The 19,538-nt window shown below is 36.6% G+C and overlaps 2 protein-coding genes across 5 annotated transcripts in view; both read left to right on the plus strand.

Moving 5' to 3' along the window:
- Window positions 1–5,450: 5,450 nt before the first annotated feature.
- On the plus strand, window positions 5,451–8,767 carry rpl38 (ribosomal protein L38). The gene is made up of 5 exons (XM_082152003.1): window positions 5,451–5,536; window positions 5,716–5,741; window positions 6,072–6,132; window positions 7,376–7,498; window positions 8,697–8,767. The coding sequence occupies exons 2-5, from the start codon at window positions 5,739–5,741 to the stop codon at window positions 8,720–8,722; spliced, it is 213 nt and encodes a 70-aa protein (XP_082008129.1). The 5' UTR covers window positions 5,451–5,536; window positions 5,716–5,738; the 3' UTR covers window positions 8,723–8,767.
- A 965-nt stretch (window positions 8,768–9,732) lies between these two features.
- Window positions 9,733–19,538, plus strand: part of ttyh2 (tweety family member 2) — a 60,411-nt gene continuing 50,605 nt past the window's right edge. The window contains exon 1 of one of the 4 annotated variants that reach the window (XM_082151950.1): window positions 9,733–10,818. In XM_082151950.1, the coding sequence (XP_082008076.1) occupies window positions 10,690–10,818 (129 nt within the window). In that variant the 5' untranslated portion in view covers window positions 9,733–10,689. The remainder of the gene's footprint in view (window positions 10,819–19,538) is intronic. The other 3 variants (XM_082151951.1, XM_082151952.1, XM_082151953.1) reach the window with 3 other exon arrangements.

Genomic DNA, 19,538 nt, shown 5'->3' on the forward strand with positions numbered 1-19,538 from the left:
TATTTATTTATTGTAACAATGCAAACATCTGTAACTTTTGATCAATTTAATGCATCCTTGCAGAATAAAAGTATTTTTAAGAAATCTTACTGACCTCAAACTTTTGAACGTTAACTTGGATCCAGCTCTGAATGGCCTGTAATGTTCCTATCACATGGTGAAATAGCCCTCTCTGTTCCCTTGAAAAAAAATGATGTCCTTCATCCTCTGAAGTCAGTATGATTGCTTTCAGATAGCATCTTATAATCCAGGATGTGAGAATCAATACTAGCCGATCAATGCACATAATGCATATAAAGATGAGGGAAAATCCCATGTCAAATTCAACCCCGTTGTGGGACTGTATAAATATATTCCTGTGGAAGAAAATGTGTCTGTGTAGGCCGAGGACTCATGAGAACACTTACCGTTGGTTCAGTTCCGTATTCATGTGTAAAATCCTCAACCGATCCAATGCAAACCTAATTGAAAATTCCATTTTACGTTATTCCATCAGTGCTATTTCCACTCCAGGGGCTCTTGTCTTATCCCAGTTCCAGATATATACATTACCATCCCTGTGAAGCCCTACAGCGCTACAGGTTTGAAATTAAGGATGAAATTAAGTTGAGCAAAACTAATGATGGTTGGATGAACCCTGCTTCTTATTCCCATGTATGGTTCCAGCAGAATCCAAACTATGATTGATGCTGGGCCAGCACCACACATTACTTCTGGCTATACACACAGTGAAGCTTGTGTTTGTCTCACCTGAATGGCGGAGTGATGAACTGCGTGTCATTACTGACGATGTACGTTAGTCGAAATGGAGCCTGAAGACTTGGCACGCATCTATTCTAATGTCTTAGAGACGATGTGTAAGGAAAGCCCTGTGCTGCTGTGGTAGTCAATTGTGAAAAATGCCTAAGGAGATTCTTTTTGTTGCAATGATACATTTTTGTAAAGTGAAAAATAAATGGCAAAAAATATTGGAATTGAACACCATGCTAGCAAGATACAAAAATGATTTCTTCGGCATGAAATGAAAGTTGTGATAGTCTTTTCTTCCCTGTTGTGATGTATATATTTGTCCATGGGGATTTGATTGGATGGTTGTGGTTTGCTATTGGTGGATCTCATGTGAGTGACAGGTTGTCCCGCCCTCGCACCGGTAAACACATCATCAGAGAAGAGATGAGGTCACTGCAAGAGGGTTGGGGAGTAATTTGGATTAGAAATTACAAGGGCACATGAATTTCTAAAACATTTTGTGCATGGATAAATCATTTATAATAAATACTGCAATATTCTATAAAAAAAAAAAAAAAAGAATTGTCAATTTTGATTTTGTGGTGACTTTTTGAAGCCACATTCACCACCAGCGACACTAGCTATATGATTCCCACCATTCATTTTCAATGGAGAGCCGACTTCTGGAGACACTGGCTGAGTCCAAAATCCCCTTCTTCTTCTTCTTCTCTAATATTAATGGCGGGTCGCAACCAACTTTTTCAGGTGCATACCACCACCTACTGTACCGGAGTGTGTAATTCAAGGTTTTAGTACTTCAGGTTACAAATTCAGTGCACCCATTTAAAATAAATAAATAAATAAATAATAATTTTCCCATTTTTAACCTATATGCCAAAATCCCCTTATATGCTGGGAACTATTTAAGGGACAGCCATTTGTAGTGGTGTCCGACACCATAGTGGACGTTATACACTCACCTAAAGGATTATTAGGAACACCTGTTCAATTTCTCATTAATGCAATTATCTAATCAACCAATCACATGGCAGTTGCTTCAATGCATTTAGGGGTGTGGTCCTGGTCAAGACAATCTCCTGAATTCCAAACTGAATGTCAGAATGGGAAAGAAAGGTGATTTAAGCAATTTTGAGCGTGGCATGGTTGTTGGTGCCAGACGGGCCGGTCTGAGTATTTCACAATCTGCTCAGTTACTGGGATTTTCACGCACAACCATTTCTAGGGTTTACAAAGAATGGTGTGAAAAGGGAAAAACATCCAGTATGCGGCAGTCCTGTGGGCGAAAATGCCTTGTTGATGCTAGAGGTCAGAGGAGAATGGGCCGACTGATTCAAGCTGATAGAAGAGCAACTTTTACTGAAATAACCACTCGTTACAACCGAGGTATGCAGCAAAGCATTTGTGAAGCCATAACATGCACAACCTTGAGGCGGATGGGCTACAACAGCAAAAGACCCCACCGGGTACCACTTATCTCCACTACAAATAGGAAAAAGAGGCTACAATTTGCACAAGCTCACCAAAATTGGACATTTGAAGACTGGGAAAATGTTGCCTGGTCTGATGAGTCTCGATTTCTGTTGAGACATTCAGATGGTAGAGTCAGAATTTGGCGTAAACAGAATGAGAACATGGATCCATCATGCCTTGTTACCACTGTGCAGCCTGGTGGTGGTGGTGTAATGGTGTGGGGGATGTTTTCTTAGCACACTTTAGGCCCCTTAGTGCCAATTGGGCATCATTTAAATGCCACAGCCTACCTGAGCATTGTTTCTGACCATGTCCATCCCTTTATGACCACCATGTACCCATCCTCTGATGGCTTCCAGCAGGATAATGCACCATGTCACAAAGCTCGAATCATTTCAAATTGGTTTCTTGAACATGACAATGAGTTCACTGTACTAAAATGGCCCCCACAGTCACCAGATCTCAACCCAATAGAGCATCTTTGGGATGTGGTGGAACAGGAGCTTCGTGCCCTGGATGTGCATCCCACAAATCTCCATCAACTTCAAGATGCTATCCTATCAATATGGGCCAACATTTCTAAAGAATGCTTTCAGCACCTTGTTGAATCAATGCCACGTAGAATTAAGGCAGTTCTGAAGGCGAAAGGGGGTCAAACACAGTATTAGTATGGTGTTCCTAATAATCCTTTAGGTGAGTGTATATCGAGTACACTCATCCAATCCCATACTTCACCGCTATAACAAATGTACAACAGATAGGCTACATTCAAAATCGCATGTCCTGTGACAAAATAAGTATTTCTGACGCACTCAACATCTAGAGAATACCCATAATGCACTGTGAGGGTGTTGCCGAATTAATTCCCACGTTTCGCCAGAAGATGGCGCCCGCAGCAGAATCATCCATCCATCCATCCATCCATCCATTTTCCAAACCGCTGGTCCAATGTGGTTACAGCGTAATATCATCCAGGTATAAATTCCTTTTTAATTGATTATTAAATTGTTTAATTAAGGTTTAGAAACTTGCGACATACAGCAACAAAGTCACTGGCAGTGTGAACGGGGCTTACATTTTCATGACTATGCTTATGGCAGCTTCATTTAAATTATTGGCTATTTCATGTAAACATATATTCAGAAGTCTGACCCTGAAGTCTGTAGGCCACTTGTGCGAATTAAAGTTTCACCAGGTGAGAATTTTGAACAGGTTGCTCAATATATATATATATATATATATATATATATATATATATATAAATATAAATCATATAAAATTAAAGAAAATGTATGCCTGCCCATGCAAACCTTGCTGACAAGATGGCTATTTCTAGTTTCTATATATTGATCTGATTCCTCAGGTCCCTCCTTCAAAGTGAGTCTAGCAAGTGGAAATCAAGTCTGATCCAAAGGGTCAAGGTTGAATCATACAACCAACTGCGAATGAAATTAATGAGAAAGCTAGCAAATATTTTGCATAATAACACATCAATCAGTAAGAATCAGCTTTGCAGCTTTACTCTGTTACAGAGTCAGAGGACCGAAGTATATGGAAATATGTATATGTATAAGTATATGGATATGAAAAATACAGGCTCAGTAAATGGTCAGAGAGTGCCCTCTTTCCTCTCCTTCTCTCATGATTCATACAGCTGTTTTTGTTTCATGAGCTTAATCTGCCATCTAGTGCCATTGCATCAAAGTGACTGCAAAAAATATGGAAACATCATATATAAAATATAGTATGATAAATGCCTATGAGCACTGGAAGATGGGGAAATTTGCTCCTCATCAACCATCTGAAATATGCTTTTCAGATTTTAAGTTTTAATGCCCAACCTGCACCAAACCTACCTTCGTTAAAATCTCACTGAGGTCGGACAGGCTTTAATAAATTCCTTGAATGGAAGCAGCAAATACACTGAGCCAAATGAACCCAATCAGCATTCTGCTCAGTGGAGGGGAGCGAGCTGTGGGATCGTGGGCCGAAACACATATGAGCCAGTGGGACCTTAATTAGAGTGAGGAGGGCAGTGCTGGTGTCTACCTTTATTAATTAAGTGCAGAGAAGCTGCAGATGTCACTCAAGAATCCAGCAGATGAGGTGAAATAAATTCAAAAGCCAGATGTGTGAATTATTGATGTGCATGTGTATGCATGGCAGATGTGCATAACTTGTTTGAACTGATGGCTGTTAGAATCAGATCTAGCAAATCAGTGATTCACTTTTCAAGTTGGTTCTTATAATTGGTCAACACACACACACACACACACACACACACACACACACACACACACACACACACACACACACACACACACACGATTTATCATCACAACTTTTTTTTTCTTTTGTCAAATGGACTTAATCGTTTTTTTTTTTTTATTAATTGATAATTAATGTTGTTCAGATAACATAATATTTTTATTTTGTGTTGATTAAACCAATCTCCTTCATTGTATTAACTCACATTTTTTATTTCAATGAACTCAAAATTTCAAGGTAACCAGGTTACTTACTTTTTTAAGTTAAACCAACAATATTTTTTTTTACAGTGTAATAATAATAATAATAATAATAATAATAATAATAGCATAAGTAATAATGCCAGTCCCAATATTTATCTTTAACTACACCTAATTATACACACAGTGAGATCATAAATGTAATGACAGAAAAAGTGGTGGATCTTTATAAGCTAATGAACTGATATATATTTGTTGGACCATGACTTTTTAATTCTATGCACCAATTTATTCCAGCATCATGTTTAATTGAACACATTCCTAAAGAATGATTATGATCTGAAGATTGTTAATATCCAGCAACATTTTTGTAACCAGTGCTTCACTTTTTCTTTTTTTCTTTTGTAAACATTATCCTGGGTAATAAACATACAACTTTTTCTTTATTCAATATCAAGATTTAAGGTTAGAATTTAAGAATGTTTCGATTTTTTTTCATTTTCTCTTTCTCTCATTTTTTCTTTTTGTGTCTATTTTATATCAAAATATGAAGAAAATGAAGTGTATAGCAAAAACACATTGACAACGATGATAAAATGTATTTTTATTTAAATGGCGCAAATTGTTAATATTAAATGGTGTGACAGTTTAAAGTATTTTAAGTACAAATATGTTAAATATAGTCTATATGAATAAATGACATGAAGACATATCCATGCTTAAACAGTAGATGTCACTGTGAGTTTTGACTTGCTAGACTGGAAAGCCCCTCTCGAGCCACCGTAGCGCTTTATATGTCGGATTCACGCGGAAGTCCCGCCCCTTTTCCCCTCTCGCTCGCAGGACGTGTAAGTGTTAGCAGTTTAGCTCTGTCAAAATAATCCGTATAAATCTGCATCCATCCATCACCATACACGTTTATATAATGTTTGGTGTTAAAGCGTATGTTTAAATGTGTCATTAAACAGATTATTTACCGAAAGTTGTTTGGAAAAGTGTTACAATAAAGTGTTTTGTTGCATTGCAGGGTCGAGCCGCACCTGAAACAAAATGGTGAGATTGTGTTTGTATTTGCATTTGCATTAATGTTGTTTTACTAATTGATGGATTGTTCTGTTTTATCTGTATTAGTGCCATTTGTTTTAAAATTATCTGTTTAAATTAATTTAAAAGTAGTCTATAGGAGTAGTATCATGGGTACGCAGAATGTGGCTAATGCTAAAACATGATTTTCACGCTTGTGGATAATCTAGAAATGTCAGAATCAGAAACAAGTGGAAAGCTTAGGCTGTTGAGAAACCATGATTCTGATTTTAGCATTGATATGAGTGCTATTATATGTGAAAGGCAAGATCTCTCAAATGTGCGTTTTTTTTTTCTTAGCCACGAAAAATTGAAGAAATCAAAGATTTCCTGCTCACAGCAAGAAGGAAGGATGCCAAGTGTAAGTTTAGTTTCAAATAAACCAGTCATAATCCATTTATGATCTCTGAGGTGGCTTTTCATTTCATGTATTGCTGGTGTAGTACTGTGATATTGTGTCAGGTGGTTTGTTTTGATGCTTTTCAAGTTTTCACAGAACTGGTGGCAGTGCATCTCAATCCTAGAGGACTGCACATTTTGAACGTTTGACACTCATTTCAGGTTCAGATTCTCTGTCTACATTAACCCGGATACATTTGAAAACGCTGTTTACGCACGCTCCCCGTCCATTAGCGTTTTCCAAAAGTTGCTCATCCACACTGAAACGTCTGAAAATGCTTATCAACTTAATGCTCACGCAATGTTCTTCTGGCACGATTATTTTATTACCAAAATATCCCAATGCTCACTTTTGCACCATGTCTCCCTCAAAACCGTATGGACTAAAACGCAATTGTCGTTTTTTCAGCAATTGTGAGTCATCTTTGCAGAAAAGTAATATGAAGATTCCACAAAGGCACATTTATCCTTTGCAACACTGACAGCAATCAGCAGGCACAACATTGCCGTTATAACCATAGATATCTGTGGTTACGAAATGCGTCACGTCATTGTTTTCAGTCCACACTACAATGCAAATGTTTTTATTTTTATTTATCCACTTAGGTGGGTGTTTTCAAAAAGCTCAGTCTTAGTTGATGATAATGACACTATCCTCAGTGTGTGGATAGAAGGCCAAAACAGAGAGAAAAAGATGCGTTTCAAATGAAAACGTATTAGTGTGGTCAAGGCAAGAGACTATAGTATGCAAGTTGTCCAAACACTACGGGCTTGTTCTGTGCCCACTGTGCATTTACACGCTTGCTAGAGCAATGATGGACCTAGTGCTGAGTTTCGCATCACTCCGAGATTTCAGTTCCACCGGTTCACTAACACTTATAGCTGTCACGCACCTTGAAATAAGCTGATGTAAATCAATGGTTAAATAAGACAGACATCCAAAATGTGCAGTACTTGGGTCTTCCGGGACCCGGATTGACAAGCACTGGCTTAAGATTGAACAGATGTTGTGCTGTTGCTCTAAAAGGACATAATGTACAAGAAGAATGACTTTCAGAGGCCTGAGTTTGTAACAAGTATTGTGCAAATAATACTATTGCCATTTTGACGCATTACATGCGTATACGCATATTTAGCTTCTGCATTGGCTATTGGAAAATGTTGACTTGTATTGATGACTTCTCTAAATTCATGTTTTCCAACAGCTGTCAAGATCAAGAAGAACAAAGACAATGTGAAGTTCAAGGTCCGCTGCAGCAAATACCTGTACACATTGGTCATCACAGACAAAGAGAAGGCTGAAAAGCTCAAGCAGTCCCTGCCACCAGGTCAGTCTTCAACAACACCCAATCAAACTACAGTGATGAAATGCAAATCAGATTATAACAGAACACATCAGTCAGTACGTTTACATGGACGACAATTTTCCGATATTAAGCTGATTAAGACAATACTCTGATTAAAACTATTATGTAAATGGATTTCTCATTACCTTCATCCAGCTAAAGTCATTCTCGAAGTAAACATTAATTGAATTTAGACACATGGAGTATTCCTATTTGTTGCATTTTGTCTTTTAAATAATCTTAAGTCATCTTGACGTCCCCTTGGAAGTTTGAGGCCCCTGGTTCAGAACCACTGATTTAGGGGCTGTTTACACGACGCCGTTTTCAACTATAAACGTAAAACCTTTTATGCGTTTTGGCCGTTCGTTTACACGACAACGGCGTTTTGGGTGCCTGAATACGCAATGTTTTGAAAACGGGTTTCAAAGTGCAAATTATTGAAAACGGTCTCCCTTGTATACATCAAAAACACGAATATCTGGAGACGATGACATCATGCACATGCGTATTACATGTTCAGTCTATAGTGGTTCATTGCCATCCAATGGCCTGGCAGCAGAATACTGGGGTTTTTATTCATTTTCGCGTATCCATGTTATTGGAGATCATTTTTACGTTGATGTCGTCTGTATGCAGAAAACTCAAAGGAAAAACTTCTCCGTATTAAACATATCATTGTCGTGTAAACGTGCCCTTAGACTAAATGTTTGTCTGTAGAAATGCCATTTTTGTTGGATATAGAATGAACGTTATGAATCTTGAAATGTTAATTTATCATTGAACCCAGGGTTGAGTCAAGTGATGGGAACAGTCACCTATAAACAACAGGGAATGTTAACATTTTCAGGCTTGAAGTAAAGCTGTTAATGTTTATGTATTATAGTTTAGCTCTTAATTGGTTTATATTGAATTTGTGAGATCCTTTACTTGATTTTAATCTTCAACTGGAAACATCAGGTGTTTGTGAGAAGTGTGCAAGTTGTCCAAACACTTTGGGCTTGTCCTGTGCCCACTGTGCATTTACACGCTTGCTAGAATAATGATGGACCTAGTGCTGAGTTTCGCATCACTCTGAGATTTCAGTTCCACCGGTTCACTAACACTTATAGCTGTCACAACTTGACTTGGTGTCTTCACAAGCATTACTGTAAATGTGACCCCTCTCTCTCTCTGGTTTCAGGTCTGGCTGTGAAGGAGCTGAAATAGATGTCTCTTGTACAAAATGTTGGAATAAAATTGGGAAAAAATTAAGTGGTTTGTGTGTTTCTATACTGTTCACAGTTTTTGATCTGTTTGATAAAAAAATCATGCTTGTTTAGGTTGTGCAAAGTATACACACCTGTTTTTTGGGGGTCAGTAAGATTTTTTTTTTTGTTTGTTTTTTTTATTGTCATTTTAAGGACATTAAATTGGTCAGCAAATAGCATTTTTACAAAAACATTCATTCAAATAAATGCTGATATTTAGGGCATCTTTTGTTTTTAACATTGATTATATATGTTACAGGACCAAATCAGATGCTGAAAATTCAGCTTTGCCAGGAACAAATTGTTATATTAAAATAGAAATTACAATATTTAAAATAGAAAAGTTTTTCACAACATCAGTTTTTACTGTATTTTTGATCAAATAAAAGCAGTCTTGCTGAGAATAAGAGGTGTCTTAAAAAAAAAAAAAATCTGAATTTTTGCTGATATCTTTTTGTATTTAGTGAACTCAAACTTATTAGCATTAAGGCTTTTAAGCCAAAAGGTTTATATTGTAAATGTTACAGTCGAGTGCGTCCAAACATTTGACTTGCTGTATTTCTCACAAGCTTCATACCCTTATAAACTCCTTGCACACAATTATAATTTAAGTTGCTTGTTTAGAAAACCAATTATATTTATGGTATTTTAACTAACAATGGTGTTTGGTACGAAGTCAGTCTCTAAACATTTACAAAACTTCCATAGATGTGGCCTTCTCTTCAAGTTCCTGAAACTACAAGGTGTTTATTAAGAGGATTTATTGCTGATATTTCAACAAATGTACAGTTTACTGTGCAAGACCCTGACAGAAGGAGTGACGTTTTAAGATCTACTTACAAACCTAACAAAACCAACACAAAGAGACCATGTTCTTAAAGAATTAGCACAAGGCAATTTTATTTATATAGCACATTTCATACACTTGGCATCCTTCCTTTCATGCACTATGGCAATTTAATCACAAAATAAAAGCAAGGAAAATGTAAAGTTTTAAAAGAGATATATGATAGTTATAAAATTAATTAAAAGAGTAAAAAGATGATTCATAGATAAACTTCTCATCTGGTAAAACACCGGTGTATCATATTTTTCACAACTTTTTTTTATACTGTTAATACTCTGAGATTTTCCCATGGTTCACTGTGTCGATGGTGTTCTTTCGGCGAACACTAATAAAATTATACAATTTAAACGGCGAACAATAATAAAATGATCTCACTATGAAAGTTAATGTAGCAGAATGCTAGCCTTTATTTCTGTCTATATGTTCCCCTTTGGAACGAAACGATGAGAAGAAAATAAAACTGAAAACAAATTGATCTTTTGTACCGGTGTCTGCATTTACTTGAATTGCCCAATAGACGGCAGCATTGCGTCGGATATTAATGACTACATTCAGCATTTATCTTTTTAAATATATTTTATTCTTACAAGTAATTTAAAGCTAAACTCTAAAAGCAAGAATATACCCAATCTCTACTGAATCTCGTTTTCAACGCAATTAAACCACCATAAAAAAGAAAATTAAAAAAAAGTTCCGAAAGAAAGAAACTGCCTCTTTTCTTCTTCAGGCGCGACCCCGAGTCCCATTCGTGCGCTCATTCAAAGCAAGCTCGCTCCCGTATGAGCAGAGAATGAGCGCACAACACGCGCAGGAATGGCTGCGGCACGAGACCAGGATTTAATGAAATAATTCCACGTTTCACGTGAATTCTCATGGTCTGCGATTTGGGGGAAGTATTCAGAGATCTTCTTATGTACCTTTCGGCACTTTTGTTTCAATACTCAGTCTCTCTAATGTCCACATCCATGGCTTTTGTTTGAGAAGACAAGACAGCGGAGAGTAAACGGGGAAGAAACACCCTAATTGTCTACCGTCTCTATCTGGGGAAGTGATTTATTCGTCTCCTCGACTGCTGAAGGATGTCGTCTGCACGGGTTGATTATATCGCTCCTTGGTGGACTTACTGGCTTCATCAGTTTCCTCATGTGAATCTGAGGTTTCAGCCGCTGGATCACACATTCAAACCGCAAGAGGAGAACTACCAGCAGGTCAGACCGTCTGTTTACACTGTCATACAGAGGTTCATGGTTCAAACAGTCAAGATAAGCTTTGTGCACCGCACTGTCACAGTTTATCTTTGGGACTCCGTGTTATACTTCAAAAATATAGCAACTTAATAACATGTTTCGGAAGTCATGTACACTTTCTTCCTATTCCCGTTTACACTCTTGTCAGTTTGAATTTGTTTACTAAGATTTTTTCCCACAATGTGTTTTAACTGGAGTTAAATTTGAGCCCAGACACAAATGCTACTATATTGGACAACATGTTGTGGTTCAACAGAGGACTGGAGCTTCAATGGGTTTTGTTTAGGTCAGAGAGAGAACCCAACTAAAAAGAATTTCTTACCTGAACATGATGAACTCTAGACCAGTCTTATTTTAGTAGCCTATCAATGATATACTATTAGCCTACTTTTTGACTATTTTGGATTAGTTTTTATTTAAATATTTTCAGTTTTCATTTTAAAGTTGAAGTAATTTTGTTGCATGTTTGTGTCATTTTTGTTAGTTATTTAATTAATCTTTTAATTTCATGTTTAGTTTCATTTTAGTACATCAAGTTAGACATGTTGAAATTATGCAGGCCCTATGTTTTAGTTAACTTGTAATCATGGTGTAAAAACAGTTCAGATTGATTTTATGCTCTGCATTTTCAGTTTGTCCTTTGAGAGACTTCAAGTCCATTTGTTTAAATAGCTTAAAACTGAGGTTCATACTTTTATGAGAAAGATTATGAACAAGATTGCACAAATGTTCAGACGTCCTTGATTAGAGAGCCCTTATGCAATATGATGATGAATGAAATACAATGCATTTTCACATGCATTAGTTCTCTGATTTGTCTACACTGTTCCTCGACTCTAACAGAAGTAATGTTCCTTCCCATAACAGGCTCTTTCTGAAAAGTGCATGCTTTCTGGTGCAACATGGTTAAAACCGCAGTAATGTTTATCTGCTGGGTTTTGATAGGTTCAAATTGGGACGTACACTGTATCTGACTGACGATCACTGTCATAACCAAAACCACATTTCGCAGGCAGCATAACTGGATCTTATTTTGAACCAGATTCTTCTAATCAAGTCACTAAATCACCAATTTCTCACCCAGACTATAAGTTGCTTGAATCTGTCCTGAACCTGTCTTTGTTATCGTGATGTGGTTCTTCCACTGACCTGTATCAACATCCAGTTGATTAGAGATGGAGTGAGAGGAATGTGACAGAGCATGGAGGGGCAGAGAGCTCATTTCTGTAGCTGTCTGTTTCTATTAAGGCAGATGGTGTAAATGGAGGCAGAACGAGACCAGATGCTGCGGTGTGAAATCAGGCGCTCACGCTGGGTCTCGGAATCAACACCGGGGCGTTTTCAGATAGCCCGAGGGATCCTCCTTCATAACCCATTTTCCCCTAGTTTGTCAATCTAAATGCTCTGTTCCCGCTGACGCTGCTCTTTGAATCCTAATGTGGATTTTCAGCAGAACGGGAAACTGGTGGGATCTCTTTCCTGGGGTTTTAGGATTGGCCTGGGAGACCATGCATATGAGCTCTCTGCAAAGCTAAGAGACTGTTGTTGTGCTTTATATCTGATTGCTAATGTTTATTATGAGCACCAGGCAGATGATGTGCTCTCAGTTGATACTCACTGTGTATAATCGTTTCAGCAATTTAGCCAACACTAAATGGTCCAAATGATTAGGAGGTAAAGAAAAATAAGTTTAGATTCATTTCTTGTTCTGAATTTGTTCCATTGCATCCTTTGGATTTAAATGACGAAAGGTTCCCATCGGTCACAATGAACTTAATAAATCACAACTAATATCTATAATTAAAAATATATATATTTTAAAGCATTCTATAGAGTATAAAATTAGAATAAACTGTTTATTTATTTATTTATTTATTTTAGTACTAAGTTTAAAAAATATAAAAACATTCCAGAGAGTGTAAAATCAGTTATTTTGTGTTTATGTATATTAATGCGTATTTATTTATCTAATTATTTGTATTTATTTATTTCATGCATTTACATTTCTAAAATATATAGGACTAAAACATTCTAGACTATAAAATCAGTTATTTTATTTATTTGTTTATTTTTGTTTATTCCATATTATTTATTTTATACATTTATTTTATTATTTATTTGTTTGCTTTGCATGCTTTCGCTCCTTATTTGTCGCTGAAGTGAAAATATTTCCTCTCCATGTTTCGTCCTAGATTCCCCAATGAGCAGGCCCAGATGGAATCTGCAGACATTTTTTTTGTGTATCTTCTGTGCTGATTTTGGGGGGAAAATCTGTGGAATAAATGTAAATATGGTCCAATATAATAATAAACAGAGCTTTTTTTGTGGAGGTTTGCTGATGCAGATCCCTTTTGGGTCTGTTAGTGAGGACAGCGACTAAGTAGACTTCAATTCTAGAAAGGACCAGTCGTCAAGTAATGCCTGAGTGGATATGTGTTTGTGCGTTAGATGGGTCAAAGGTCATCTGTCCATATGATTCATTTATTTCCTGCGGGGATGAATTGCTAACAGCTGTTTTTTTTCTCTCCCCATCCCAGACAGAGGATGCATCTGTTTGATTCACACCATAAAAGGGCTGTTTATGCCCATATATTTATTTAAAGACACCTGTAGACATATTTACTTGCCATTTTTGTGGTTAGGATTACTGCAATCTACAAGAAATTAGACTTAATAAGAACCTAAAGGCTACATTTTTACTCTGGGTGGTTGCCAGGGTGTTGCTGCAGTTATGCGTTTTAGTGTGTTGCTGTGTGGTTGCTAGGGTGTTCTGGGTTGTTGTTAAGTGGTTGTTTACTGGCTCATGTCAAAAGAGTTCATATGTGACCCTGGACCACAAAACCAGTCACAAGGGTCCATTTTTTTACATTGAGATTTATACATCACCTAAATGAATAAATAAGCTTTTCATTGATGTATGGTTTGTTAGGACAGGACAATATTTGGCCGAGATACAACTATTTGAAAATCTGGAATCTGAGGGTGCAAAAAAATCTAAACATTGAGAAAGTCTCCTTTAAAGTTGTCCAATTATGTTCGCGATTGTACTGCATTCACTCACAAAAATATACTTTTTAATATATGTACGGTAGGAAATTTACAAAATATCTTCATGGAACATGATCTTTACTTAATATCCTAATGATTTTTGGCATAAAAGAAAAATCGATAATTTTGACCCATACAATTTATTGTTTGCTATTGCCATAAATATACCCGTGCGTCTTATGACTGGTTTTGTGGTCCAGAGTCTCATGTGATAGGCTATTCCTTAGACTTCTGACGATTTGAGGTACCATTCATGTCTTTAGCACAAACTGCTCAAGATGAGTTAATTGCTTGTGTTTAATACTTAGGGTCAAGTTCAAATCAATGAGCATGATGATGAGCATTAGTAACATTGATGCTTGCCTTAGCACACACTACTAAAAATGAGGAGAGAGAATGGTTATTATTTTCAGATGCAGATGGACGAAATCTGTGCTTTAGTGACCTCTATGAACCATACTGAAATCCCCAGTCATCTGACTCATCTGACCCTCCAGCCCGATCTCACGGGAAAACGTACAAATTCTACAAAGTGGCTTATTCGTACGAATTCATACGACCTGACTCGTACGAATTAGTACGATTTTCGCAAAATCGTACATATTTGACGAATTGGCCAATTCGTATGAATTCATACGAATGACCTACCCCTGACCCCGCCCCTAAACCTACCCATCACGTGGGTTTAGACAAATCGTACAAATTCGTACGAGTGAGGTCGTACGAATTAGTACGAATTAGCCAACTTTTTATCATTCGTACGAATTCGTACGAATTGGTCGTGAGATAGCGTTGGACCCTCAGGTGATGTAGCCTATTTCCTGATTTTTGTTGTTGCGGTTTTCTTTCTCATTAATGTGTTATTTAAAGACAAAGTTGGAATGGTACGAAACGAAATGACTAAACTATTTAGCTATGTCACATGCTGCATTCCATTCAGCTTGGAATGTCCAACTTCCTGCTTGGAACAGTTCGATAGAACTGAAATCAAGCTACAAACTTGGACCAAAATTTTAAAAGCTGACTTCAAGATGTGATGGTATGACTATGATGAACATGGCCAGGGAGTTAACGATAAAAACATTCGTATGACTTAATGAAAGAGAAATTTTGAAGAGCTGTGCTTGTAATCCATGCAGTTGCAGAAAGTAGAAAGGCAGCTTTTTGGAATTAAAAAAGATGCAAACGCATCATAAAATTCTTGCAAGCCGTTTGTGCTCTTAGGCCAGCAGTAAACACATTTTCCATCCTTCCTGAAGACCTCTTTACATCCCCCCCCGTAAATGAACATTAAGTAGAAAGAGCAGTTTAATGTTTGTTTTTTAATTGTGATCATCAAGAGAAGAAGCGCATTAGCCATCCAATCTAACACCGAGACAATACCATTGTCTGACTTGATTAAAATAGAAAACACTTGCTGGAAAACAGCCACTTGAAGAGTCTGGTCTTTCACAGTGTCTGATCAGCTTGATTTACAAATCAATTGTGGTTTGCAACTCTGCATATCTATCTGATCACTCAAAAAAACAACCAGGCTTTTTTGTTAAAGTTGGAATTTCTGCACAAACGGAAATGTAAAGAAGAAGGGTTTCCTGAACACTGTCCCTGTTTCCATTGTTTGGACAAACAGATAGTCCTCCTGTCCCAAACAGTGTGCAGTGATACTATGTCAGGCTGCATGGTCGTAATGTTCAAATGAACAGAAGAGTGTTTTAATAGAACCAGTGTTTACACTTTTGAACCTACAAATTGCACATTTGTCATTGCACATAAGTTGTGATAGAAGATTTCATTTTATATATATATAAAAAAGACACTCTTAGGCTTTAAGATGAAGAAATGTTTGCTCAAAGGCCAACACTTACTGAGTCATCCGTCTTATGGGAATAAAAATGCCTTGTGATTTATTTTAGAGTAAATATATTGGAATTTCCCCTGTGCTCATGTTGATCATTACTTTCAGAAGGGCGGTCAATATTTCAGTTCAGAAATATTAGACCATTTGATTGGACAAAAACATGTCATGCCAGATGAATCATCAATATTTTGGTTCTGTTTTTCAATTTCATACGGAAGCCCTGAACCGCAACGTAAAAAAAAAAAAAGTACGTAAAAAAAAAAAAAAAAAAAAAATGCTATCATTTCGAGATTAAAGTCGAAATGTTTCGAGATTAAAGTCGAAATGTTTCGAGATTAAAGTCGAAATGTTTCGAGATTAAAGTCGAAATGTTTCGAGATTAAAGTCGAAATGTTTCGAGATTAAAGTCGAAATGTTTCGAGATTAAAGTCGAAATGTTTCGAGATTAAAGTCGAAATGTTTCGAGATTAAAGTCGAAATGTTTCGAGATTAAAGTCGAAATGTTTCGAGATTAAAGTCGAAATGTTTCGAGATTAAAGTCGAAATGTTTCGAGATTAAAGTCGAAATGTTTCGAGATTAAAGTCGAAATGTTTCGAGATTAAAGTCGAAATGTTTCGAGATTAAAGTCGAAATGTTTCGAGATTAAAGTCGAAATGTTTCGAGATTAAAGTCGAAATGTTTCGAGATTAAAGTCGAAATGTTTCGAGATTAAAGTCGAAATGTTTCGAGAAGAAAGTGAAGTTCGAACTGCCGTCTATAATAGACACCGTACGTTCTGGATACATTTTAAGTGCATCATTCTGTATCCAATCATTTGGCCGGATCCCGTGATTTCCTCAAATATAATAACCACTGGTGGTTGAGGAAAGATTCCCTGAAATGATTGTAAAGCGCTTTTAAGTGTAGGCCTACAGTAGACATATGAAAGCGCTATATAAATGCCTCATTCATGCATTCATTCATTCATTCATAAAGCTGGATATCTTGATCCAGTCTGACAGTATATTTTATAAAGTCCTATAGCCTAATGTCATGTTGGTAGACCTGTAGAATATCCCTTTGTTGAAAGCCCAGATAAAAGTAAAAAGCTATTATTTTGTGTAGATCCAGTTTACACACACACACACACACACACACACACACACACACACACACACACACACGCATGAATGCCTGTGCGGCAATGTGAAATAACGGCAAGCACACACACAACTTCTACGGAAGACTTTATTCTCGAAAGATTTCGACTTTAATCTCGAAACATTTCGACTTTAATCTCGAAACATTTCGACTTTAATCTCGAAACATTTCGACTTTAATCTCGAAACATTTCGACTTTAATCTCGAAACATTTCGACTTTAATCTCGAAACATTTCGACTTTAATCTCGAAATGCTAGCATTTTTTTTTTACATAATTTTTTTATTTATTTTTTTTGGATTTTTTTTTTTTTTTACGTTGCGGTTCAGGGCTTCCGTAATTTCAAGTCCCTCAGTAAAAAAAAAAAAAAAAAAGGTTATGAGGCAATCTTGAGGTACATGTAGAGGCCATCATTTTTCTAAACGGTCAGTTCTATTCAGGCTTAACGCTCACATTTGCCCTTTTTCCAACCATTCTGATGTTTGGCCAATATTTCTTGCTCAAGCCTTGACTTTGGTGTATTTTGTTTGCTGATAGTCCTTATTTATGGTCTCCCCTTAGGCTCTGTTTTATCACTTCAGGCCTGAACCATGGCACTTCACTTCAATTTTGGATGTAAGATGAGATAAAAGCCATGCTCTTGATTTATCAGCAGTCTTTTACATTTTTTTCTTCCTGGTCTGGTTATGTCAGCAGCACCCTTTTAAGTATTTTCTGCAGTCGATTCTGGGTGGGCCAGGATTCTTAAAACCACAAAGATTTTCTCAAGAAAAAGCTAAAAAAAATCCCAAAAAGGATGTTAAAGCTGTGACCACTTTAACCAAATCAGGCCGATCAGGGATCCACAGTTTTCTTAGCTAGTGAAGAACAGAAATATTTAGTTTATGTTTGACATGTGGTGGTAAGTTAAGAGCTCAGTGGTCTTTTGCAATGCAAATAAGCAGTAAAACGAATGCCATGGCATCTTGTCCGTAATTGTACCGATGCACATAGTAGCTAGCAAGAGAATATTTCCAGCAAATATTGTTAGACTAATGATAGTGGTGTGGCCAAGTTGAGAGAAAAGATGATTGTCAGCTTTTGGAATTTGGGTCAGAAATGTTAGTAAGGAGGACACAGGGGTCTCGGTGAATAGTGTTATTGTACACGTAATGGAATGTATTCTCCAAGCCCACTCATAGTCAACACACTGTTACATCAGTCTCTTATTGAGATGTATGGCTGGTTGTGAAATACTTCATTTGAAAGTTAGGTATTAATTTTTATTACTACAATGAGCATTTTAATGTCAGTGCATTGAAGCGTGCACGTATTGCATGGCATTTTCATTTCCCAAACAGCTCAGAGGCAGGCTATTTCATCAGTTTTGTAATCCTTGCATCAGTTTCATCAGTTTTGTAATCCATCACCTATAGTTTGCCTCCTGTCAGGTCTTTATGGCACTTCGGATGGAGCATCGTCTTCAGTTTTGAAAGAAAGTTACTATGCATTTTCGCAAATTAAATGAATCCATTGCCAACCTTTAAATATTTCTCAATTAATTTAATGAAATATACATTTTAATATTTTAATATTAATTATTCACTGTATGATCATTAACTATAATCAATAGTCTTTTTATTTCAGTAGGTAATTTTGTTCATAATAAATTGAAGCGGGTTTACTACAGCTGCTAAAGTTATTCTGCAAAAAGCATTGAGTTTTTTTTCCCAATAATTTTTTATTGATTTTTATTAATCACATAAGAGACTGGCAGTTCTGTTTACATTTAGACTGCAGTTTTACATTCCTCCAAGTTAAGTTCATCACTTAAAGTTGCAATAAAGTACACTACTGTTCAAAAGTTTAGGATCAGTAAGATGTTTTGAAAGAAGTCTCTTATGCTCACGCATACATTTACAGGATTTGATTAAAAATACAGTAACAACCGTAATATTTTCAAATATTAGTACAAATAGGGGTGGACGATATACCGGTAGACACGATTAACTGGTAGAAATGTGCCCACTGGTAGAGACTTTGGACTATCTCTACCATGGTTACGCGGTCATGTGACATTGCCGTGCTGTGGCATCACGAAAGCTTATCACTTGCATGCGTTTTTAATCATTGCTGTTCAAAAACAAGTGATTTGAAACCGTTGAAGTGCAATAAGCAGCGAAAGAAAGCTAATTTCTGTATGCAAGCCCTGACTGAGAGAGTACCGAGTTCTTTTTGCCGCCGTATCGGCTTGAATGGTCAAATACACATACTTTTGTGTCAAAATACCCATCTTTGCAAGTATCCTCATAAAAGTAATTTATGTCTTAAGTGAACGTAAACAGTTGAAAGTGTATTAGTTCAGTGTCAGTTTTAAAGTGACAGCAGCCTAATATACATACTGTGCTTTTAATGTTAATCAAACAACAAAAGACAAACTGCTCTTTATTTTACACAGTAAAGACTATGCAGTGTTTTTTTACATTTAATTAGGCTACTTTAAAAAAAATATGAATTTGTACTGTAGGTCGATTTAATTTGTGTCTTTGTTCTATTGTAGTTTTGTCCTATTGCTTGTAATTAGTATATTTGTTCTCATTTAAAGGGATGGTTGATTTATTTAATTTTTCTAACCTTAGTTAGTGTGTATAATGT

The sequence above is a fragment of the Leuciscus leuciscus genome (assembly GCF_965113295.1).
Source record: "Leuciscus leuciscus genome assembly, chromosome: 21".
Classification (NCBI taxonomy): domain Eukaryota; kingdom Metazoa; phylum Chordata; class Actinopteri; order Cypriniformes; family Leuciscidae; genus Leuciscus; species Leuciscus leuciscus.

Excerpts from the sequence above, each read along its gene's own strand:
- rpl38 (XM_082152003.1), top strand. Across the intron at positions 6,133-7,375 it reads AAGAAGGAAGGATGCCAAGT|CTGTCAAGATCAAGAAGAAC; the intron begins GTAAGTTTAGTT and ends GTTTTCCAACAG. Across the intron at positions 7,499-8,696 it reads CAAGCAGTCCCTGCCACCAG|GTCTGGCTGTGAAGGAGCTG; the intron begins GTCAGTCTTCAA and ends CTCTGGTTTCAG.